A 27,151-nucleotide genomic window follows, 5' to 3' on the forward strand; every position below is an offset into this window, starting at 1 on the left:
GCTATGCCGATGCAGGTTATTTGTCTGATCCACATAAAGCCCGATCTCAAACAGGCTATTTGTTTACATATGGAGGTACTGCTATATTATGGCGTTCAATGAAACAAACAATAGTTGCCACATATTCAAATCATGCTGAGATAATAGTCTTTCATGAGGCTAGTCGGGAATGTGTTTGGTTGAGATCAATGACTCAGCATATTCAGGAATGTGTGGTTTTCTTATGAAAACAGATAATCCAACTATACTATATGAAGACAATGCTGCATGCATTGCTCAACTGAAAGAAGGATACATCAAAGGAGACAGAACAAAGCACATTTCACCAAAGTTCTTTTTTACGCATGATCTTCAACAAAATGGTGAAATTAATGTTCAACAGATTCATTCATGTGAAAATTTGGCTGATCTGTTCACTAAGGCATTACCAACCTCAACATTTGAGAAGTTGAGACAGAAGATTGGAATGCGTCGTCTTCGGAAAATAAAGTGATGTTTTCATGAGGGGGAGTAAGATACGTGCTGTACTCTTTTTCCCTTAGCCTAGGTTTTGTCCCACTGGATTTTACTGGTAAGGTTTTTAACGAAGCAGCAAATAAAGCGTATTGCAGATATGTGTACTCTTTTTCCTTCACTAAGATTTTTTCCCTACAGGGTTTTTTCTTAGTAAGGTTTTAACGAGGCACATTATCTATGGACATCCAAGGGGGAGTGTTATGATAAATATCACATTATGGTGGATGTCTACTCTTCTTCCATGATTTTCATCTCAAATGCTTAATGACATATTCAATGACATATTTTGTATGTTCAATGACATATTCCATGACATATTTTCTTCACTTTTTATGCCTATATAAAGACCTTGTAATAGATAGGAAAATACACACAATTGAAGAAGAAAATCTCTTCCTTTTCTCTATCTTTATTTTTGTTCATGTTTTACTAAATTGCTTTTATTTCTTGTTCATGTTTTACTAAATTGCTTTTATTTTATAACAACAATAAAATTCTTGTTTGATATTTTGAAAATAATTATTTTTTGTTTAATATATTATATATAAGCATAACAAAAGAAGAAGTCTTATATTTAGTATGATCCAATTTTTAGTTCATCTTGATCCAAACCACCTCAGCCTAAGTAACTTTTGCACTGGTCAAGTCATTATTGACTCAGTCTATTTTTACCCGCCCAAATAAACCCAACCTACCCATTTGACACTCCTACACGTGAGTAATATGGTTAGTAAGAATTATACAAACTTATTTGATAGGGAAAATTTCACATAAGAACAACTGAGCTCCCTACTTTTCAATTTTATAGCTCATATTTCAATTTACAATCAACTAGCCCAAAATAATAGGCAAATACTCAACATTCAACTCCAATAGATTCTCGAAATTACTATTTAATTTTTGAAAAAGATTGCTCAAGCTTTTAAGTTAACTTTCAAATCAGTAACTGTGACTCAAATATTAGTTCAACAAACCAAATCCACTTGGATAGTGAAAACTTGATTTTTAACAAGCTTAAATATGTGGGTTCAAAATTCCAAATTTGATTTCATGAGAATTTTGGAGTGGGTATCATTTAAACTTGTTAGAAATAGTATAAGGAGGTTGTATATAAAATTTGAAGTCATTTAATGGAGATTTGGACTAGTTTTGAACAAGAATTGCAACTAAAAATCGTGGAAGAAGCTCGTCTACATACGTTTGTATAAATGTGTATAAAAGTGTATAATAGTGTATAAGATGTGTTTATACCCTCATATACACTATTATACAAGATTATACAAAATTATACAAAAAACTGACTTCGTCTTCTTCCTTACGTCTTTTCTGAAATTTAACTCAAATCTTGCTCAAATCTACTCCACATCACTTCAAATTTAATCTTGAACTCCTTTGGATATTTGCAATCAATTGGAACAACACACAATCCAAACAACTAACAAACTCAAAAAATCATATTTTAGAAAGCAAAACTTTGAATGACCTTCAATGGTGACTTCTACTTTTCAATTTTTTTACATTGCAATCAGGTGACACAGGGGGAGAAGCAGAAAATACACGGCCCCTTGAAGCATATGTAAGAAGAAGAGACAGTGAAAGCAATTGTTGTAAGAATACATATTTAACTCCATAGCTTTTAGAGACAATCGTTATAAGAACACAAATTTTGAATTTGCTAGTGCTTTCAATGGGCTATGTAGGATAAAACTTAAAAACATTGGCCATCTTTTGTTATGATGTGAAGTCATGCGTATTTTCTTGTAATTCTTTCTATTTGATAGTGAGGTATAGTTATTTTTCTTTATGTATATTTTATACATATTTCTCACTGCAAACTATGGTTTGAGGAAATATTATGATTATATGATCTATACCGATTTTTTGTAAAAATTGCACGGGGCACCTTATTTGGTCGCCCCCATTTGACGTATACCCATTTTTTTAAAAAGTTTTAACTTGTACCCATTTTGCAAACAACTTCAGCCCCATTTCTCCTCCTCCTTCTCCTCCTCAAAGTTTTATCTTTTCTTTTTCTAGAAGTAAGGTTCATCCCTATCTCCTTCTTCTTATTTCTCCGGTGAGTCCTATAAATTTTCAATCATTTTTTCCTTTTCGCCGACACCCTCAGCTGTAAAGGTTCTATCTTGGTTTTGCAACTTGAATCTTATGCACAATTTTGATGTGAAAATGGGACAAGAGAAATTAATTATTAATTTTATATTGTTGTTTGGTAAATTGGGTCTGGCGGAAATTGGAGATTTCAGTTGTCGATTGGATTGATAATGATGTTTCTTGGTTCCTGTTAACGTTGCTTTAAGTTACTTCGTGTGGGTACAACATGCCCCCTAGAGCTCTAGAGCTGAAGTTCGCCAGTTACAAACAAAAACTTCAGCTCTAGAGCTGAAGTTCGACAAGTACAAAACAAAAACTTCAGCTCTAGAGCTGAAGTTCGCCAGTTATAAAACCAGTTACAAAAACAAAAACTTCAGCTCTAAAGCTGAAGTTCGCCAGTTACAAAACAAAAACTTCAGCTCTAGAGCTGAAGTTCGCCAATTACAAAACAAAAACTTCAACTCTAGAGCTAAAGTTCGCCAGTTACAAAAACAAAAACTTCAGCAATTACAAACAAAAACTTCAGCAAATAGAGAACAAAACTTCAGCTACTATGCTTAAGTTCAGCAATTACAAACAAAAACTTCAGCACACTTGGTTCAGCACACTTGCTACTTCAGTCCCGTCTACTAGAATGCTGAAGTTTTGCGTGATTGTCTTTGCTACTTCAACCCCGTATGCTGAAGTTACGCGAAAAAGTGGGTACGCTTGCAATTTTTTTTACAAAGCAGGCACAAGTTAAAGGTGACCCAAAAAGCGGGTATAGATGCAAATGCACCCAATTTTCTCAATCGAAATTAATCCAACTTAGAAAATTCTGTTATTTTTTTGGACGAAGAGAACAGTAATAAAGGGGAAAGTGCTCAAATACCCGATTTTGGGCAACTGCTTAAGCTGTACCCAATATTTATTTTTTTAAATTTTACTCACTCCGGACACAATTTCAAATAATCCTCGTCTGAAATTATAAATTTTGTCCGAAGTTGGGAAGTTACAGTTATATATTGTGACTTCAGATGATAACTATTTAGTGCATCCATACATCAGACGCATATGCTTAAGTACATCTTAAGTGCACTTTAACATATTTTAGTTTGAGGGGCAGTCAATATTTTGCATGTACTTAACGTTTTAGTCTGAAGCGCAAAATGCCCAAAGTCAAAAACATGTTCTTTGAATTTCAACAATTCAACACGATTCAATACTCAAATCTACTCTAAATGAGCTCAAATTTGAATCATAAGTTTGAAATAATAAATATCATGAAGAACAAACCCCCAAAAATCAATTTATCAAAACAATAAATCTAACAAACTCAGTTTGTCTGAATTTGGCAATTGAGAACCTTTCACATATGGAGATCCAAAGAAATTCAACGTCATAATGCCCAAAGCACAGAGGTAGTAGAAGAATGTTTCTTTACTGACAAGTCCATAGCATCTAAGGGTAAGAAACCTCTTCTAGAAAAGTGATTCGGAGAACATAGCAAAAAACCTAGCCATCCTAATTTACTTAATAACTCTCTATCTAGCCATCCTAATGCAACAAAATGCTTGGAGAACATCCAACTGCAATCCAACACAGTGAAACTGCCAAAGTTTTTTACAGCTCCAAGAAGTGTTTCACAAAAGTCAGTCATCAGGGGCAAAGCTGCTCACTACTTTATCTGCTACTCAACTACCTGCAAATATCACCAAAAATATTATGGAAATAGTAGCATTATTACTCCTCGAGTAAAGCGATCAAATAAATCAGCACAATGTTATAAACTCAATCACCTCGAAAGTTAGCACAACTTGCTAAATTGCCTGGAACAGTCCAATATAAGCTCTCCCCCCCCCCCCCCCCACACACACACACAAAAAAAAAAAAAAATTCCCCCACACCAAACAAAAAGGCACTTCAACACATAAATGCCATATAGACTGACAAACCAACCCCTGCTAAAAGTGTAACTTGCTCTTTGTTGTCCAAGAACAAAGTTGTCTCTCTATTGCTTATCAGATGGGGTGTGCGTGTGTGTGTGAAATGGCTACGATAGTTTCTTTTATTTGTATTACAGCTGCTCTAGGAAGATTATTTCCTCCTTTTATATGTAGTGCCAACAATTTACTTACTCTCTCTCAGGTCATATATTTTAAATAACTTCTAAATCATGGAAAATTAGTTGCATCTTCATAACATACTGATAGTATGACATTGAAGGACAACAATTGGACTAAAGGCAGGGAGGCTACAAAGTTTACGAAGTCTGAGCAAAAACAAGACTTAACCACTAGATGTAACAAGGTACTTAATGGGATAGGAAAATGGAAAAAGTCAATCCCACGGACATCTAACGCCTTTGAAATTTATATAAAATAAATCACCCTTCTTTGTCTAGTATGAGTATTGAGAATCAGGTTTAACAACAAACAAATTGTGATAATGATAGCAGAAGAGAAACGTAAAAGTCAGCACAAATCAATTAAAATAGCGATGCATATCAGAAGTCCAACCACCATTATATTATATTCCCATTACCTGCAACCCTTAGATGTTACTCTTCTCGAATGTCATCATACCTCCCAAAATGGCCAGCTGAAAAAGTGAACGTTTAAGACATTGAGAACGAAGGTAAATAAAATTAAATGAGAAACATAGCAGCTCCATGAATAAAACGATGTTTCCGGTTTAGATAAATAAACATCAGATACCTGTATAATTTATCTGATGTGGCCTCCTCCACCACCATGGTAAGATGCAAAGGAACATCAGCACTCGCTCTTATCACAACTAACTCCACTGATTCTCCCACATGCTTCCACATGTCATGAAATAGCTAAAGACAATTTGAATAAGAAAAGAAAAAGCTAATTAATACCAATAGGATATTGCAATTCTTATTGTATGCATGTTTTCTCCTTGTTAGTGTTGATAGTATTTGTGTGTATGCATGTATATATCTCAGTACGTTTACTTGAATGCTACATTGTATTGATCAACTAGAAGAATAGGAGGGTTCTCGGCAGAGTAGCACATAGGCTACCATTAAGGTCCAAAACGAAAACCCAATAAACATCTAGTAATAGCATCGATTAGACCTGATAAAAAAGCCAGGCCAGGCAGGGCTGATCTCGGATCTGAATTCCCTTAAGCCATAGCCTGGACTACCAATTTGGATACTTTTTACATGCATATTTTCTCATAACCTTGAGGAAAATGTCTACCCAATCTGATCCAAATAATAAGAGGGATTGAGTGGGTGAACCTAGGACCCTTTAACATGACCAAATGGCAACTATCTTCATGACCAAATAGCTAATGCAAATATAATGAAGGGACGTTTATGTCCTAGGGATCATATAAAAAAGACAAACGAACACACATATTAGAACAAGTGTCTTCCAGAATTTATACATTTTCTATGTTCCTAAGATAGATAGCTTACCTAGTAACGATGAGACATGGGCATATAAAAACACAGAATAACTTGACCTGGTTTACCAATCAACTGGTAGAGCGGCCAGATGTCTAGTAGTTGAAATTCAGCATATAGAAACTACTATAAGCAATTTTTAAAATTTTAGCCCAACTCTGCGCCTTTCTGACATTAGAGGTAAGAGCTACTGCAAATGAAAAGAAGAGAAAAACATTATACCTCCAAGAAACTTCGAACTTTTCTGCCACCAAATTGAATTATGACATCGTTGTGTTTTAGCCCAGCAAACTCAGCAGAACCACCAGGTATGACCTATTAGACAGTTCATCAAATTATCCAGCAATTAATAAAAATAATTTAGTTAATTCAAAACTAACCACATACATGGTTGAATAGTAACTAAACAGAAGTTCATAGCCTGTGCTAAAAAAAATGAACTATGTTGTTTACTTTAATTGGTAAATCAACCACTTGAAAAGAATGAATTACATTAAGGCCACCAAACATATTAAAAAGCAAAAAAGAGAAAAGAATAGATGCAATGCATCATGAATATATTTTGCCTCAATGAACTTCAAATCCGGCCACTTAGGATTAAATCAAAGACAAATGACTTGTATCCCCATTTTCTCCAAGAACATCAAAATTATAGAATTAAAAATATCCTAGTGATTAATGCATCACTGCATCGACAAAATTTTGAATGTGGTAAAGTTGTAAACTAACTCTGAGATACATTAAGTCCACCAACGACAGGACAAACATGAATTTATCATGAAAGCAAAGTAAATGATGAACAAGCATATGCATTTAGCGGATGAAGATAAGTAGCAACCAAATAATGATAAAGTTACAATTAACAGGTTAAAAAATATTCATTACCACTAAAAGACATTCTGTAGGCTAATAAATATACATATCGATCATGAACAGTAATGGCAATTTATTTCTGCCTTCAAATATCCTCAAGGAAATTCAGTTTTCACATTAATAGCCTGTTTGGCCAAGCTTCTCAAGACAAAAAAAGTGTTTTTTTTCCCAAAAGCACTTTTTTTACCTAATTTGAGGTGTTTGGCCAAGCTTATTTGGGAAAAAAAAGTGCTTTTGGGAAGAAGCAGAAGCAGTTTCAGAGAAGCAGAAAAAAGTAGTTTCTTTCCAAAAGCAGAAGCAGAAGCAGTTTTGGCTTTTCTTCTTACCTAAAATACCCTTAACAAAATATAGTATATACCAAAATAACCCTTAAACATAATACTTAGGATATTAATTTATAAATATTTCTTCTTATTTTTAGGAAACTTCTAATATATAGTGACTTTAGGGGTGAATGTTTTTATATTTGTTGAAGGAATTTTAATATATTTAACTTATATTAAAAGAATTAAGTACTTTTTAATTTTATTTTCATATTTTACTTAAATAAAATGATTTTTTTTAATTATTGCATGTAATAACAAAATTTTGATATTATTTATTTACTTATAATATTAATTATTAAGTAAATCTATTCATGTCCTTATTCGTAATTTGACACTTAAAAGCACTTTCTAAAAAGTTTGGCCAACACAAATTATTTCTCAAAAGTGCTTTTCAGACTGATTAGCCAAACACAAACTGATTCTCTCCAAAAGTACTTTTTTCAAAAGCACTTTTTTCAAAAGTACTTCTCAAAATAAGCTGATTTTTCCAGTTTGGCCTAACAGGCTATAAGTTTCTAATGAAATACTATTTGAATGAATGCAACTTGAAACAACACTCTGGGCACAGAACCTTAAAAGTCCGGTTCTCTTTCAACTGTTAGGTATCAGTGAACGACTAAAGAAAGTAGGCATATATGAATAATTTTATTAAGTCTTAATGCCAATGTGGCAATGTCGGCCAATAGGCTTAAAAACAAAACAAAAATTGAAATGAGGTTGACATGGAAGTTGTCCAGTTAGAGGAGGACGCCGGAGCCAATGGTGACAGAAGAGCACCTTTAGATAATATTAAAATACAACATTGAAAAAAGAGGCTACAAGTAATTTTGTTTCTTTCATCGGATCTCTAAGAGACATAATGACTCCTCAAGTTTGATGACTAACACTAAAACTACAGGCTCGATCATAACCAACCAAAAACTTCATAACCACTAATCCTGAGCCCGTGGATTTAACAACTTGTTTTCTTTTTATGAGTAAAATAACCAGATTCATGAGAATAATGCCAAGGTCTAAGTGGCTGGTATCATACGACAAGTATTCATCAACCAAAAATTGATCCAAGCTTGTCACATTTTATCATAGGCAACAGGGAAAAGAGGGCAAAAATCACCTCGGCAAAGTTGCCTAAAACAACTTGTCAATTCACCAATTTTTATTCACCATTTTTTCCAGTAGCCATCAGCCAAGGATAAGGGGTTGTGTCCCTATTAGTGTACAACAACAACAACAACATACACCGTGTAATCCCACAATGGGGTTGGGGTCTGGGGAGGGTAGTGTGTACGCAGACCTTACCCCTACCTTGTGCATGTAGAGTGGTTGTTTCTGATAGACTCTCGGCAAGGAAAAAATACGAATGCGTCTGCTGGGAGTTGACTACCATATATATTTTCACATTAATCTGGAGTTAAGCAATCAGATATCTTAACTGTGCATGCATTAACTAAATCCTTTGTGTACTAACATGAGAACATCAAAAAGATAGTTCACAAAGGTGTACCTTTAGTTTACAAAGGTGTACCTTGGTCAGAAGGCACGGCAAGGCCCAATCATCTATGCTCAATCAGCTTAATGCTAGACACATCCTATTGAGTGTTTGCCTAGGCTCTTAGAAAAAAACGTTAGGTGAGTCTTTAAGGCACTCTTCTTAAAGACCTCATGGATGTTTTTCAACATTATTATAAACAGTTAGTGGGTCATTGGAAGTGCAGACACATAAATGACATTTTCCCTGTGTTTGAACATCAAAACGAGATGCCATGAGAGATAGGACAATTCAATAAACAGCACATAATCAAGTTGGCGAAGGAAATTTTGATGATAGATGCCTTAAAACACCCTGCTTTTCCCCTCCCTTCACAAGAAGTATCATGCTTCTCCATTATAGTTGCTTGTCATAGGCCCAGCAAATAGCTTACTCTTTTCTCTTATCCTATTTTCTTCAACACCGTTGTCAATTCCCTTTTTTCTTCATCATCAGGTATTTCATTACCTTAGTAATTAAAATACATGATTTTGTTTTTGTTGCATTTTCATAACTAAAATTCATTTTCAAACAGATCCTAACATGAGTTTAAGAATATACTAATTTAATTCTGCATAACTACTCGTTCCATTGTTCCCTGCTTCTCATCCATTTCATTTTGTAACTCCAGTTTGACTGCCAATAACTTGGAGGGTTCTGTGAGTCACGATGTTAATTAGCAGTATTGCAAATAACATCACTAGATGTAGTCAATCTTGAAATATCAGACTTCATCGACCAACATTACTACGATATTCCTAAAAGGTTTAGGAGAACAACTGACATTCATAATTTAGAACATATTCAAATATGTAATACCCAGTGGTAGTAGTAATATTCTTGTTGTTGGTTGAAAGATACTTTCTTCTAGTTTGTTATTATATCTGATACTCATCAACCACATCCATTGTTTTTGAAAATTGTTGCTCCCTAATTGTTACTATTTGATGCTACTTTTTCTCCCCTTTTTCCTATCGTCTTTTGTCTCCCTCTTCTTTCTTTCTTCCCCTTCTTTCTTCTTCTTCTTCTTTTTCCCTTTTCTTCCTTTCCACCTTTTCTTGAGCCGAGGGTAAGGCTGTATTGTGGTCCGGACCCGGGCCAAACGGGTCTGGGCTTGAGGCGGTCCCGGGCCAAACGGTCCCAATGTGTGGAACCGGCCCACGGTGGTCCTAAGCCCACATGGTCCCGGGCTAAATGAGTCGGGCCCGCGGGCCTAACGGGCTTTTTTCGTTGCGGGTTATTTTTTTTTATCTAAGGCACTTTCTTGTAAACTATATATGTATATACTAGTATAAATTGCCTTATATATATATATATATGTATAGTTTGTATGTATTAGATATATAATATATATACTATATCAAATTTAAACACAAAATAAATTGCAAAGAAATATTCAAGGGAATGTCTTATATATTTTACTATTACGACATTAACAAAGAATGACAATATCTTTCTTAGTCTTCCTCCCCCCCAATGGAATGAGCACAACAAGGTACTAATACCACCATTAAAAAGGAAAAAAAACTAAGAAAGATGTGCCAAAATACAAGTTACATGTTAGTTTATGTATTATCTCTAACAAATCTCATAAATCTTTCAAGTTCCGGAGGAATTTCCGTTGGTGGTGGTGGAAAAGAAGCTTGTTCATCACCGCTTCCGGGCGAAGCAGCATCCTGCGCAAGTTCCGCTAGCATTTCTTCATAAGCTTCATCTATCTCCGGTTGTGATTCTGCAAGTCCAAAATTTCTTCTTTCCGAACGGATCCAATCTCTCAAGAGTACTGATTTTTCCAAGTTCTCCCTCATAGACGCTCTATGATCACCGATTTGAAGTCTCGCTTGACTGAATGCGCTCTCCGATGCCACTGTTGAAGCTTGAACACTTAAAATATCTCGAGTCATCCTTGAAAGAACCGAATAGTGTTTTTGTTTGTCCTTCCACCATTCCAAAACATCGAAGGAGCCGTCGGGATTCTCTGATTCAAGTCCCTGCGACAAATAAACTTGAAGCTCATTTAGTTGTGAACTATCACCAAAATTATCACCTTGAGAACCCCAAGAACTAAGGGCTTTTAGGCCCACAGTTCTTTTAGATGCTTGCGAACTAGACGAAGTAGGAGTTGGAACATTTGGTCTAGCTTGATCTAAGGCAAGTTGATAAGCATTATAAATTGTTTGAGCATTTATTTTAATTGAGGTTTTTGCATCTCCAAGCGTAGCAAATTCCTCAGCTGAAAGTGATAAAGCGTTATAAATTTTTGAATACCAAAAGTGAGGACCTCCTAATTTCATTGTAGGATTTAACAATGCAGCAACACCAAAAATAGGGGGATAGGAAAAAGTATTTTTTAAACTTAGCTTTCATATAATTAATAGCTTCTTGATAACTTACTCCACTCTCTCAAAATTAAGTAAATAAATCTACAAGTGCTGCAATATAAACTAAACAGTTAGAAATAGTAGGATAATATTGGCCAGATAATTCATTTGTAGCAATATGAAATTGTTCTAAAAAGTCTACAAGCATTTTAACATTACTCCAATCTTGATTTGTAAGGTGCTCATCATCATCACCATCACCTACACGAGCATTATACGTTGCGCTTATTGGGTTCCTATATTCATATGCAACTACTAAACTTTCATACATGTAATTCCATCTAGTTGGACAAGGTTTAGGAACCTTTCTTTCTCTAAGGCCAAATTCATCACATTTTTTAAAATAGTCTCTAAGTCTACTTCTACGGTTTGAATAAAAAAGCCAATTAAGAGCCATTTTAACCTTTTCAATTTCTACATTTAAAACTTTCATACCAGCACCGACGATTAAATGGTAAATATGACAAATACATCTAACATGAAAAGTATTACTAAATGCAGGATTTAGTGTAGTTGCAAGCAAGCCTATAGCGTTACTAGAAGCATTATCCATTGAAAACGACATAATTTTATCTCTAATGCAAAAATATCTACAACTGTGTTAGCAATAAACTTACCTGTGTGGTGTGAATTAATTATTCTATAAGCAATAATGCGCTTTTGCATTATCCACTCCTCATCTATCCAATGACTTGTAACAGTTAGATAATCACAATCATTACCTCTTCTATCAATATCAGTAGTAATAGCAATGCGACAATCTATATGAGTAAATAAATAGCGCAAATATTGTTCATATTCATATTTATAAATATCGCTCTTTACGGTTGCGCGAGGCCATCCTTTATAAGTAGGATTAAAAACTCTTCTAATATAATGCACAAAATAAGGGTTAGAAGGAAAACTATAGGGTAAGCACATAACAGTAACCATTTTTGTCAATTCTTCACGATCTTTATTTGGATCATAATATAAAATGTCACTGGTAACAGTGTTAATTCCCGGTTGAACTAGATTTGAACCTGTACTAGGGTTAACCGTAGTATCTACACTTGTCCCCTCTTGCGCAGCTTTCATTTGTAAAAATCTAGCTTTATCTCTAGGGTGTTTCAATATGTGTCTAGTCAAACTACCCGTACCGCTACGGTCTCCAGTAAATTTATGAACTAGTTGAGACCCACAAGTTTTACACTTAGCCTTATTTTGTTCTCTTAGTTGAGTAAAAAAGTGCCAAAGAAGAGATGTTTCAAGCTGTTTAGCAGGTTGTCTATTAAAAGTAGGGGTTATTACCGGAGGGTCTGGCGGGGCATCATTTGGGTTATTAACAGGACTAGTAGGTGTATCATCTAAATCCGGTTGCGTTTCATCTAAATCATCATTTTCAAAGATAGTTTCATTAGGATAAAGAGCATTCATAACTTCTTCATTTAATTGTTGACCTAGTGCAACATCATGGCAAAATTGACTATCGGAAAATTGAAAACAAGGGTTATCACTATCAAGAATAACAGGTGGAGGAGGACGGGTAACAGGTCTGGGTCGGGGAGCCGGGGGAAGAGTAGTAGCTTGGCTACTAGATTCACCAATTTTAGATTTTCCTTACCCTTACCAAAAAAAAAAAATCAAAGAAAATGTCATATTAATTATAATTATACTAAATAAAACTAACAAAACTATAATATTAAAACTTAAGAGTTGGAACGAGTTTACCGAATTGACGAACAACTTCTTGAAAATTGAATATCGTTGAAGACTTGAATACTTCAATTCACCAACTTCACAATGTTTCACGAAATTGCAATAATAAACTAAGCAATTATAGAAGAAAATTAGAGAGAGATTGATGAATTTGTGAGTAAAAATGAAAGAATGGGGGGGGAATTTATAGTTGAGAATTGGGAAAAAGTGTAATTATAAAAAGTTTGGGGTTAAAACAAAGTTTGGGGGCCAAATGGCTATTTTTTAAAGTGCCAAACGGTTGAATTTTGATGGTCAACGGCTAGATTTTAAAAATCTGACCGCTGGTCATTTTTTTTAAAAACAAAATAGCCGTTGGGGCCCGGTTGAACCGGCCCAGGCCCGCCTGCCGGTCCCGGGCTTAATGGTCCCAGGCTCACGGGCTATTTGGGTTGGACCGGCCCGTTACGGGCATATGCACCACTAACCCGTATTAGTGCCTTAGTAACCCGGGTTAGTGGTGCATAAGCCCGTAGCGGGCCGGTCCAACCCAAATAGCCCGTGAGCCCTGGACCGTTAAGCCCGGGACCGGCAGGCGGGCCTGGGCCGGTTCAACCGGGCCCAACGGGCCCCAACGGTTATTTTTTTTTTTTAAAAAAAATGACCAGCGGTCATATTTTTAAAATCTAGCCGTTGGCCATCAAAATTCAACCGTTTGGCACTTTAAAAAATAGCCATTTGGCCACCAAACTTTTTATAATTATACTTTTTCCCAATTCTCAACTATAAATACCCCCCACATTCTTTCATTTTTACTCACAAATTCATCAATCTCTCTCTAATTTTCTTCTATAATTGCTTACTTTTTTATTGCAATTTCGTGAAAAATTGTGAAGTTGGTGAATTGAAGTCTTCAAGTCTTCAACGATATTCAATTTTCAAGAAGTTGTTCGTCAATTCGGTAAACTCGTTCCAACTCTTAAGTTTTAATATGATAGTTTTGTTAGTTTTATTTAGTATAATTATAATTAATATGGCATTTTCTTTGAAATTTTTTTTTGGTGGTAACGGTAAGGGAAAATCTAAAATTGGTGAATCTAGTAGTCAAGCTACTACTCTTCCCCCGGCTCCCCGACCCAAACCTGTTACCCGACCTCCTCCACCTGTTATTCTTGATAGTGGTAACCCTTGTTTTCAATTTTTCGATAGTCAATTTTGCCACGATGTTACACCAGGTCAACAATTAAATGAAGAAGTTATGAATGTTCTTTATCCTAATGAAACTATCTTTGAAAATGATGAGGAAAATGATGATTTAGATGAAACGCAACCGGATTTAGATGATACACCTACTAGTCCTGTTAATAACCCAAATGATGTCCCGCCTGACCTTCCTGTAATAACCCCTACTTTTAATAGACAACCTGCTAAACGGCCTGAAACATCTCTTGTTTGGCACTTTTTACTCAACTAAGAGAACAAAATAAGGCTAAGTGTAAAACTTGGGGGTCTCAACTAGTTCATAAATTTACTGGAGACCGTAGCGGTACGGGTAGTTTGACTAGACACATATTGAAACACCCTAGAGATAAAGCTAGATTTTTACAAATGAAAACTGCGCAAGAGGGGACAAGTGTAGATACTACGGTTAACCCTAGTACAGGTTCAAATCTAGTTCAACCGGGAATTAACACTGTTACTAGTGGCATTTTATATTATGATCCAAATAAAAATCGTGAAGAATTGACAAAAATGGTTATTGTTATGTGCTTACCTTATAGTTTTCCTTCTAACTCTCATTTTGTGCATTATATTAGAAAAGTTTTTAATCCTACTTATAAAGGATGACCTCGCGCAACCGTAAAGAGCGATATTTATAAATATGAATATGAACAATATTTGCGCTATTTATTTACTCATATAGATTGTCGCATTGCTATTACTACTGATATTGGTAGAAGTGGTAATGACTGTGATTATCTAACTGTTACAAGTCATTGGATAGATGAGGAGTGGATAATGCAAAAGCGCATTATTGCTTATAGAATAATTAATTCACGCCACACAGGTAAGTTTATTGCTAACACAGTTGCAGATATTTGTAGATATTTTTGCATTAGAGATAAAATTATGTCGGTTTCAATGGATAATGCTTCTAGTAACACTAACGCTATAGGCTGCTTACAACTACACTAAATCCTGCATTTAGTAATATTTTTCATGTTAGATGTATTTGTCATATTTACCATTTAATCGTCGGTGCTGGTATGAAAGTTTTACATGTAGAAATTGAAAAGGTTAAAATGGCTCTTAATTGGCTTTTTTATTCAAACCGTAGAAATAGACTTAGAGACTATTTTAAAAAATGTGATGAATTTGGCCTTAGAGAAAGAAAGGTTCCTAAACCTTGTCCAACTAGATGGAATTACATGTATGGAAGTTTAGTTGTTGCATATGAATATAGGAACCCAATAAGCGCAACGTATAATGCTCGTGTAGGTGATGGTGATGGTGATGATGATGATGATGAGCACCTTACAAATCAAGATTGGAGTAATGTTAAAATGCTTGTAGACTTTTTAGAACAATTTCATATTGCTACAAATGAATCATCTGGCCAATATTATCCTACTATTTCTAATTGTATAGTTTATATTGCAGCACTTGTAGATTTATTTACTCAATTTTCAGAGGGTGGAGTAATTTATCAAGAAGCTATTAATTCTATGAAAGCTAAGTTTAAAAAATATTTTTTCCCTATCCCCCTTATTTTTGGTGTTTTAGCATTGTTAAATCCTACAATGAAATTAGGAGGTCCTCACTTTTGGTATTCAAAAATTTATAACGCTTTATCACTTTCAGCTGAGGAATTTGCTACGCTTGGAGATGCAAAAGCCTCAATTAAAATAAATGCTCAAACAATTTATAATGCTTATCAACTTGCCTTAGATCAAGCTAGACCAAATGTTCCAACTCCTACTTCGTCTAGTTCGCAAGCATCTAAAAGAACTGCGGGCCTAAAAGCCCTTAGTTCTTGGACGGAGTTCAGGGGTTCTCAAGGTGATAATTTTGGTGATAGTTCACAACTAAATGAGCTTCAAATTTATTTGTCGCAGGGACTTGAATCAGAGAATCTCGACGGCTCCTTCGATGTTTTGGAATGGTGGAAGGACAAACAAAAACACTATCCGGTTCTTTCAAGGATGACTCGAGATATTTTAAGTGTTCAAGCTTCAACAGTGGCATCGGAGAGCGCATTCAGTCAAGCGAAACTTCAAATCGGTGATCATAGAGCGTCTATGAGGGAGAGCTTGGAAAAATCAGTACTCTTGAGAGATTGGATCCGTTCGGAAAGAAGAAATTTTGGACTTGCAGAATCACAACCGGAGATAGATGAAGCTTATGAAGAAATGCTAGCGGAACTTGCGCAGGATGTTGCTTCGCCCGGAAGCGGTGATGAACAAGCTTCTTTTCCACCACCACCAACGAAAATTCCTCCGGACCTTGAAGGATTTGTGAGATTTGTTAGAGATAATACATAGACTAACATGTAACTTGTATTTGGCACATCTTCCTTAGTTTTTTTTCCTTTTAATGGTGGTATTAGTACCTTGTTGTGCTCATTCCATTGGGGGGAGGAAGACTAAGAAAGATATTGTCATTCTTTGTTAATGTCGTAAAAGTAAAATATAAAAGACATTCCCTTGAATATTTCTTTGCAATTTATTTTGTGTTTAAATTTGATATAGTATATATATTATATATCTAATACATATAAACTATATATATATATCTAATACATACAAACTATATATATATATATATATACATACATATATATAAGGTATATACATACTATATATATTATATATATTTATATAGCTATATATAAGCAATTTATACTAGTATATACATATATAGTTTACAAGAAAGTGCCTTAGATAAAAAAAAATAAAAAAAAAATAGCCTGGAGCGAAAAAAGCCCGTTAGGCCCGTGGGCCCGGGCCATTTAGCCCGGGACCATGTGGGCTTAGGACCACCGTGGGCCGGTTCCACACATTGGGACCGTGAAGCCCGGGACAGTTTGGCCCGGGACCGCCTCAGCCCGGCCCGCCTCAAGCCCAAGCCCGTTTGGCCCGGGCCCGGACCACAATACAGCCTTACCACTAGAGACCGGGCCCGCTTGAACCGGCCCGTTTGGCCCGCGGTCCCGGGCCGAGCCCAGACCACAATACAGCCTTAGCCGAGGGTCTATCGGAAACAGCCTCTCTACCTCTCCAGGTGTAAGGTCTGCGTACACACTAACCTCCCCAGACCCCACCTGAGGGATTATACTGGGTATGTAGTTGTTGTTTATCCAAATATGTTATACGCCAGTATGCTCAAAGTCTAGAATAACTTTTGACCAAGAAGTAATAATGGCACAAATGCAGTACTATGTTTATATGACGCAGAAATTATTGTATCATATGAGTGGTAGACTTGTTTCCCAACAAAAGGATGGCCTAAAAAGAGACAAGCTCCCCATCCAAATGTAACAAATCGAAATGTTTTGATATATTAATTGTAGCACTTCATATAAATTTGGCTGCCCATGAAAAAAATAAATGCTACTTTATTGCTCTTCCCTAATATATACATGATATATGTGAAACTTTTCGAATGATCTTCTAGTAACGCTAAAGCAACTTCATAAAATAGAAGCTGGAGATTGGTAAATGAATTGTAACTACTTACTATAGTTGATGGTGTTTGCCATTCTTTTACACGCCTCTTACATCCGATATGAAAATCGTGTTGATACTAATCTTTTTGCAAGCATTATCCCTATCTTGCATTTGTTGCCTCTTTAAAATTTCAGCATTCACAAATTAAAATTAAGTGTTTTTCTTTATGCACATGCGTAACATGGTCAGTGAGGATTCATATAATCGACCGCAACTTGCTTGGGACTAAGGCGTGCCATTGTTTTTCTTAATCACATCTTATACAAACGGACACCTCACATCCATCAGAATGCCTTGCACCCATGCCTGGCCTACTATTCTACCCTGGTGCTATAATGTGCCTACTTTCTTTGACAACTATGAAATAGTGGGACACAATACCATTCAAAGAACAACGGTTTTCCACAAACAAGAAAAAAAAACTGCAATAGAAAGCATACCTCTTCAACAATGATGCCTTCCATGACTTCAGGGAACTTTGAAATAATTCTTTCCAGAATTTCTAAGTCAACTGCATAGAGATTAGTTACCTCCATCCCGAGCCGCGGCCGACGTGGTTGCCTATGATAGAACAAAAATTTAAGATTAGTACCAGGTATTTGTGTGATTAGATTTTTTTATAAGCCTAAACTCCCTCAATATTTTTTCTTCATTATAGTTGGCATGTACAAGCAGATTATCAAGTAGCAAGAATTCTTTGTTTAAGAGTGTACAACATTCAAAAGATAAATTATAAGTGGAATAACTTAAAATTTTAGTAGAAAGACAAACACACCAAGAAACAGAGATCCACTATGGATATGAGAAAGGCACAAACAAACCTCGAAAAAAAATTACATAAATAAAGGTAATAATTAATTGCTTTTGCAAAATTTTCTAGTCACTTGCAGGTTTATTCTAGAAAATAAAAGCTAGGCTACAAAACATGTTTCTTTCTTTAATAAGGAAAACAATTTTTTTTGATAAAGGATAATATAAATAACTTTATTAATGTGAAAAAAACATCCGTATATAAGCCGAATACAAAAAGTAGAGAACCTACATAACTACAGAATACGTTCAATGTATGATATCTCATAGAAATATTCGATATGTCAACTGGTCCATTATACAATTTGTGACTAGGAGTGGCAAACATGCGGGTCGGGTCAGATATGGTTCGGGTCAAAAACGGGTAATGAAAAAATTGGATAAATTATCCGACCCGACTCATATTTAATACGGATAAAAGATGGGTTAACCGGCGGATAATATGAGTAACCATATTATCCATGACTTCTTGCATATGATCACTTTTGGGACAATACTTAGTCTCCCTAACTTAAGGAACCCCCAATTTGAGGCTTTTAGACCCATTGATTATCCATTTTTCTAAATGGATAATATGGTTCTTATCCATATTTGACCCGTTTTTAAAAAGTTCATTATCCAGCCCATTTTTTAGTGGATAATATGGGTGGTTAACTGTTTCCTTTTAACCATTTTGCCACCCCTATTTGTGACACTGCATGCTTTAAAAATATTGAAGAGATGAAATTCAAGCATATTACATGCAATTGCAGAAAGAAAAATGGTACCACCACATATGTTCCTCCAGCATATTACATGCTTTTTGGGGGAGAGATACTATTTCACCAATCGAGTCACAGGTATCTAACATATTCATACCTAACGATTTTCCACAAAGTGGTGACGAAACGTATAACTTGTACAAATCTTTCCATTTTCCAAGTCGATCCGATCCATTCGTTCGTAGAGCTATTTACTCGATCGCAGACATTTCTGGAACACCTCTAACAGAGGGGCAAATAGTCAATTTTGAAAGAACTTATTGTCAACCTCTTTCAGATATGAATCTATCTGATTCAGAAGGGAAGAACTTGCATCAGTATCTCAATTTCAATTCAAACATGGGTTTGATTCACACTCCATGTTCTGAGAAAGATTTATCATCCGAAAAGAGGAAAAAACGGAGTCTTTGTCTAAAGAAATGCGTTGAGAAAGGGCAGATGTATAGAACCTTTCAACGAGATAGTGCTTTTTCAACTCTCTCAAAATGGAATCTATTCCAAACATATATGCCATGGTTCCTTACTTCGACAGGGTACAAATATCTAAATTTGATATTTTTAGATACTTTTTCAGACCTATTGCCAATACTAAGTAGCAGTCAAAAATTTGTACCCATTTTTCATGATACCGATGATTTCTCCATAGCGATTGATAAGTGGGCCGCCAATACCACACTATAACAAAGAATGAAAACGAAAAGCCCTAAATTTGCTATCTTTCTACAAAAAATCACACACACAATAGATAGAGAAAATATGTATATATTTGTCATTGATTAAGAATATATTTAGAAGCAAAATAAACAAAGTGACAAAACCACCAAAGTAAGAGATAAGTGTGAAAGAGAGTTTTTCTAAAACAGAAAGTGTGAAGGAGCTACTCTTGTAATTCTGCAAGTTGCCATGAAAAGCTCTTTACACTCGAAGTAGTCGTAGTCGCAGCGATCAATGCTACAAGGATCAGCCAGAAAAAGAATTGAGGTGGAAAGTCACAATAACCAACATGGTAATCATGTATGCCATAAGCAATGTGTATTTGTGAGTGCCCGTGTGTTCTAAAAATCAACACATTATGTTAACAAAACAGCTTACTTAGGTATATGAGAAAAACATGTTCTTACCACCCATAACCCACCATACCCCCTTTGCATTTTAACCATAAGAAAATAAACAAGGCTTCAGGGATACCCTCTCAATAACTAGCTTAAACTTGTCTATCAACAAAAATGATTCCAATTTGCAAACTGGATGTATTGGAGATCCTCAGTTAAAATATACACCAGTAGAAAAACTGACCAAAATTATTAATGTGTTGCATATTGAACCACGATGGCATAGTCTACATTCAGATCCCTTTCTCTAAGTTACTAAGTACATGCAATTGCAGAATAGGTGCATAGCACATAAATCATCTACTGATGAACAAAATGCAAATGTTGAATTTCTAGACACATAGGGAGGTAAGAATTACAATTTGAGAAACTCAACAATATCAACTTAAGCCCTCAAAATGCATGATACTAGTTGATAGCAAGGCATATTCAAAGGCAAAAGAAATAGTTTAAGAACCAACAACCTACAGAGCCCATGTAAATTAGGACTGCCTAGTTTAGCCACTATGTTACATAAGTCATAATTATTTTTAAGATAGTGAATACAATGAAAAATCAACATTCACGAGTATTTTTGTGCTGAACAATTTTCATTAAAAGTTGAAAATCTCATAATGCATGTACCTACAATCAGAAGAACGCATTCAAAAAAGAAAACAATGGACGAGAAGTAGAATAAGGAAAAACATCAAGGACAACTCCAAAGATAATTAAATTTCAAATGCTAAAGCTAAAACAGAAATTCTAAAGAGGAAAAAAAAAGGTCCAACTTGAAAAGAGGGTAGAATGATCTAATAGTTAACTAAGTCTTGTTACAACTCACGGACTCCAATGAAAACTAAACAAATCCTCCAGCAAGAAACAACTACCTTATCCAATTCATAGACAGGATCACAATGCTACGCCCATTCTGCATCTCATAATTGACCAAAAAGTGACAACGTCATCTTAAACCCCTGATTTTCATGGTCTAACCCATCTTAACAAACACATAAACCACTAATTATCCCAAATATTTGTACTCAAAAAGAAAAGATATTTTGCCATTATCTAGTAAATTATTTACTAGCACATGCATCAATCAGAAGCATTGTCAACATTGAAGTTATTGACTTAATTTCTTGAATTGACTGCATTCATGTGAATAAAATTTTAATACAAAATTTGATACTAGGCCTCACACTTAAAGATAAAAATCTATTACATCTCAAAGGTTCATTAAGCAATTAAATTTATGAGAACGTTTTCTTTTTCTTTTTTATTTATTGGTATTTTGTATATGATTGGAGTTATTTCAGGATACACACTTCTTTCTTTGCGTAGGAAGACAGGTGTACTAACCCAAAGATTAAATTCTCATGTTCAAAAAATGAATTAGCATAAATGAGTCTGCAGAGATGGATGTGAAGAGATATATGATTAGGAATGAAGATATTCGGGATAAGGTGGGAGTGGCCTCTGTGGTGGACAAGATGCGGGAAGCGAGGCCGAGATGGTTCGGACATGTGAAGAGGAGATGCACACATGCCTCAGTGAGGAGGTGTAAGAGGTTGGCTATGGTGGGGCCAAGGAGATGTAGAGGTAGGCAGAAGAATTATTGGTGACAGGTGATTAGGCAGGACATGTCACATCTTCAGCTTGCCAAGGCATGACCCTTGATAGAAGGGTATGGAGGTCAAAGATTGTGGTAATAGGTTAGTAAGTTTCAGAAGTTAGATGTAAATTGAGCTCCTCTATCCCAGATAATAGATACAGGGACACTATGCAGTCGTATTATCTCCTTAATATAAAGCATTACATAATCCTCTGAGGAATATGTAGTTCTAACGGGCAGAAAATGGGCTGACTTTGTAAGCCTATCAACAATCACCCATATCGAATCAAACTTATGCTCGGTATGAGGTAAGCCTATGATGAAATCCATATTGATTATTTCCCATTTCCAAGTCGAAATCTCCACAGCCTACAATAATCCACCGGGTTTTGATGCTCAATCTTAATCTTCTGAAAGTTAGGACACTGAGCAACAAATTCTTCTATATCCTTTTTTATTCCGTCCCACCAATATACTTTCCTGATATCATGATACATCTTTGTCGCTCCTGGATGGATAGAATAACGAGAATAGTGAGTTTATCCCATAACCTGCCGACGCAGCCCTGCAACATTAGGCACACATAATCGCCCTTGATATTTGAGGACCCCATCTTCTGTAATTTCAAACGTTGTCTTCTCCTTCTGAAGGGTGGTATCCCTGTAATGAACTAACACTGGATCCTCGTACTGGCGTTCCTTCACTTCAGTTACTAAAGAGGATGTTGTCGTATCCTGAATAGTAATTCTAATATCACCTGAGTCTAGTAACCGAACTCCAAGACTAGCTAGCTGATGAACCTCATGGGCTATTCCCCTCTTTTCTAGTTGTAAATACGACAGGCTACCCATAGATCTACAACTGAGGGCATCGGCTACGACGTTCTCCTTCCCCGGATAGTATAAAATATCAACGTCATAGTCTTTAAGTAGCTCCAACTATCTCCTTTGACGTAGATTCAATTCCTTTTGCTTGAAGATGTACTAGAGGCTCTTATGATCCGTATAGATATCAACATCAATGCCATACAAGTAGTGCCTCCACATTTTTAGTGCATGAATCACCGTGGCTAACTCTAAATCGTGGGTCGGGTAGTTCTTCTCGTGCTTTCTTATTTGTCTAGAAGCATAAGCCACAACCTTACCATGTTGCATCAGCACACAACCCAACCCAACGCCTGAAGCATCACAATAGATAACGTAACTATCGGTCCCTTCTAGAAGTGTTAGAACCAGTGCTGACTTTAATCTGTCCTTTAATGCCTGGAAACTCCGTTCGCAAGCATAAGTCCATTGAAACTTTGCTCCATTCTAAGTCAACTTTTTCAAAGGTGCTGAAAGGGAAGAAAATCCCTCTACAAATCTCCTATAATAACCTGCTAAACCGAGGAAGCTACGAACCTCCGTCGGTGTTGTGGGTCTAGGCCAAATCTTCACTGCCTCAATCTTTTGTGTATCCACCCGGATGCCTTCACCCGAAATGATATGCCCAAGGAAAGCTACAGTGTTTAATCAGAATTAACATTTAGAGAATTTTGCATACAACTTCCCCTTTTCTAGAGCTCTGAGCACAGTACGTGTCATGACCCAAACCGATGGGCCGCGACGGGTGCCTGAGTCCTACCTGTCAAACATCCCTAAGCATGCGTCTAAGATATGAACCTGAATAACATCTGCTGAATACGAAAATAACACACATAAAGGATTGAGTGTAATTCTTTTTTGTACATGTATTGTTTTTCTATATCTATAGTACTAGTGTATTTTTGTATATGATTGGAGTTATTTCAGGATACACACTTCTTTCTTTGCGTAGGAAGACAGGTGTACTAACCCAAAAACAAATACAATAAATGGATAAAGATAAGTTCTACAAAGTGGTTGTTAGACCGACTAAATTGTATGGGGACGGAGTATTGGCCAATGGCCAGCAAGACTTCTCATGTTCAAAAAATGAAAGTAGCATAAATGAGTATGCAGAGATGGATGTGAAGAGATATATGATTAGGAATAAAGATATTCGTGGTGGACAAGGTGCGGGAAGCGAGGCCGAGATGGTTCGGGCATGTGAAGAGGAGATGCACACATGCCTCATTGAGGAGGTGTAAGAGGTTGGTTATGGTGGGGCCAAGGAGATGTAGAGGTAGGCAGAAGAATTATTGGGGAAATGTGATTAGGCATGACATGTCACATCTTCAGCTTGCCGAGGCATGACCCTTGGTAGAAGGGTATGGAGGTCAAAGATTATGGTAATAGGTTAGTAAGTAGTTGAGTGTAATTCTTTTTTGTACATGTATTGTTTTTCTATATCTATAGTACTAGTGTATTTTCGTATTTTCTATTCTTAGGTTTCCGATACTACCTGTTATTTCTTTGCTTCGGTTATCTCATTTTCTTGATGTTGTATTGTTTCTCTTTACATGGATTCTTCTCTGCCATATTTCCTTATCTAAACTGCTGTGATTATGCTTGTTTTGAGTCGAGGGTAAGGTCTGCGTACACACTATCCTCCCCAGACCCCATTTGTGGGACTACAATGGGTATGTTGTTTTTGTTGTTGAATAAATTAGAGGTAAAATTAAACCTATTTTATTACAATTTTAGGCTTCATTAACTTCCCCTCCTCCCACTCCTTTATATTGAAGGAAGTGATTGTAGCAAATTAAAAGTCAAATAAAAACACTGACCTGAATTCACCAGGGGCAGCCATGATATCATACGGCTTCTTATTGAAACGACCAAGTGCAATAACTGAATCTCCAGGAATAAGATGAAATGAGTTTGAATGCGGACGAAGTTGAAATGGCTTCTCTTCCGTAACTCTGAGCTGACTAGGCCGAATCATGATAGAATCATTTAAATGAGCTAGGGAAGCAATTGGAAGTGGGGTGTCTGATTGAATCCTTATAGCAGCAACATTGTAGTGAAAGTCATAAGCCTCAATATGACCATCAAATGCTCTTCCATCAAATAGGTGCACAATAACCTGAATAAATAGTTATAACTATCAACTAATTTGACAAGAGTTTGGTTGGCAATAACTTTCAAAGGAGTCTAAGATATCAAGAGATTAACAACATGAATTTGGTTAGGAAGTAGTAAGAAAAATCTGAGAACGTGATAAAAATAAGCTAACCTTAATGTCACCTGCTATAGAATTTCTAGCCTTAGAGCACCTAAGGAGACTCGCAGCGGTCAATATTATACTAGAAGTGTCAACACTTTCTATAATGGTTCCAGAACATTGAAATATCTCCTCTTTTCCTGATAATGAACATAAAAGTAACAACAATACGTAAAATGATTACCAAAGAAGGTAGAACAACAAAAATAAAATTGAAACAACTAAGTCTCCAAGCAATAAAAGAAACACATCAAAGCAAGCAACAAATATGAGAAAACAAATAAAGCTAATATGAACAAGTACCCGAGTATGATTCAAGACTGACGACAGATGTGGAAGTTTTTAAAGCAGCCATCTTCGTATAAACATCTAAGTGCTTATTTTGAGCATGTAAATAGAACCTCTGTCGCTTCGGATTGAAACTCTCATAATCACTTGAAAAACCTGGGCCTACACAATTTTACAATTAAAACAGCATAACCAATTGAATTTTGGTACAATGGAAATTAGGGCAGAATTTTTAATGAAACTCACTGTTGTCGGGGTATTCCTTTGGTTCCCTTTTCCAGGGAGTGAAAGCTTCCACCCACTCCCTTTTGTAAGTATCATAATTCATAATTTACCTACAAACTAAGCCAATTCACTCTTATATATCCATCTCAAGGATTAAAAATCAATCAGATACGGTGAATTGTAGAGCAGTAGATTTCTTTTACAATATTGTCTATTTTTGTTATTCAAGGAAGCATATTTGCTAAAAAAATATAGATATCAAATCAATTATCTACTTTATTAACACTACTTCTTCATCCATTGGTAAAGTGCTATGCGATAATAATTGACCTCAGCTTGATCAAAATAAATTCTAATTACATTTAAGCGAAATCTGATATTCAAAATTCAACTTAAATCGCGCCAAAGCATCTCAAGCCGTTTCCCGTATCACCACATCAATAAAAAAATAAAACACACCACAAAAGAGCATAAAGAGAAGTCATATAAAAAAGATTTTCCATCAAAGGCAATAGGTGATTTTGTATCTGTAAGTTGCTCTTTCTATTTCTAACTACTTTTTTTTCCAGAGGATTTCTGTGAAGCATTCTGATTTATGCAGCAAACAAATACTAATGTTCTGTTAATTTCTTAAAAAAGAGCCCACGACCTTAAAACAGAAGGTTTCAGGGTTTAACCGTAGCTCCGTTAACCCCTAGCACTTTTCAGATTACAAACTTTGTTTGGACTAAAACATAGAAAATTAGGGAGAACGCAGAGTATAAACTCATGAATAGAGAGAGAAAACACCACCGAGCGAGAAAACGAGCTTTCTTTGAATGCGGAAGCTAACAAGCATAATGACAAAAATATTAGAGTCTTCTGTTGCATAGTGGGTTTTTAGGGAAAGGCATTAAAAAAATAAGGAAAAAAACAAGCATAATGACATAAATAAGAGATACAGTATAAGAAAAATATAAAAAAAGGTTATAATTTATACTATATTAAAAATATTAACGAAATATCGTTCACCTTTTTTACCCCTTAAAATTAGATTTTTTATTGGACAAAATTGTAATTAATTTATTTTCCTAATATTTGTTATTTTAAAATCAACAAAATTTTTGGTTATTAAATTTTTCCTTATTTGAACTATGTAAAAACTCCTAATATTTAGGAATTTAAAACAGAGTAAGACTTTACTTAAATAATTTTTTTCTTTATTTACTTCATAATTAATTTGTTTTAGTTAGGTTTCTTACATCTATAGTTATTTTTGAGTTGTTTTACGTTAGTTTAGGTTTGGTTTATATAAAGGTACAGATTCCCATTTAAATTCTACCATTAAATCTAAAGAATTTTACGTATAAAAATATAAATGCAGAACCTTATATCAAATTTTAGAAAAACTTTCAAAAAGACAATCGACAATTGCATTTCAAATATACATTATGTAGTAATGTTTATATAGTATTAAAAATTTAATGATTATCGATATATGTACACGCGTAAAGCATGTAACTTAATTCTTTTTCCTATTTACACTTCTCTCTCTATATATATATATAGAGGGAGAGATGATTATTGAAATATCGTTCGCCTTTTTTACCCTCTAAAAATAGATTTCAATAACTCTGCGTTTAATTATTTTGACAATGTAATATTTATTTTTAAATTTAAACGAATGTTTCATTATTTATC

General features: G+C 35.3%; 1 protein-coding gene across 6 annotated transcripts; it reads right to left on the bottom strand.

Annotated features, from left to right (window-relative positions):
- Positions 1–3,854: 3,854 nt before the first annotated feature.
- LOC104222278 (putative protease Do-like 14) lies at positions 3,855–26,321 on the bottom strand. Of its 6 annotated transcripts, none has more exons than XM_070167710.1 (10): positions 26,121–26,321; positions 25,493–25,581; positions 25,262–25,408; positions 24,971–25,098; positions 24,522–24,820; positions 17,999–18,119; positions 6,269–6,361; positions 5,325–5,449; positions 5,152–5,208; positions 3,855–4,309 (listed from the first exon to the last, which is right to left on the bottom strand). In XM_070167710.1, exons 2-9 carry the CDS (start codon positions 25,572–25,574, stop codon positions 5,187–5,189), a joined length of 1,017 nt encoding a protein of 338 aa, XP_070023811.1. In that variant the 5' UTR covers positions 25,575–25,581; positions 26,121–26,321; the 3' UTR covers positions 3,855–4,309; positions 5,152–5,186. The 6 variants fall into 6 exon arrangements, with proteins under 6 accessions (XP_070023811.1, XP_070023810.1, XP_070023813.1 ...); XM_070167709.1 differs by having other exon boundaries at positions 25,493–25,588; XM_070167712.1 differs by having other exon boundaries at positions 25,493–25,588; positions 26,264–26,312.
- Positions 26,322–27,151: the final 830 nt, after the last annotated feature.

Source organism: Nicotiana sylvestris, chromosome 2 (assembly GCF_000393655.2).
Source record: "Nicotiana sylvestris chromosome 2, ASM39365v2, whole genome shotgun sequence".
NCBI classification, from domain to species: domain Eukaryota; kingdom Viridiplantae; phylum Streptophyta; class Magnoliopsida; order Solanales; family Solanaceae; genus Nicotiana; species Nicotiana sylvestris.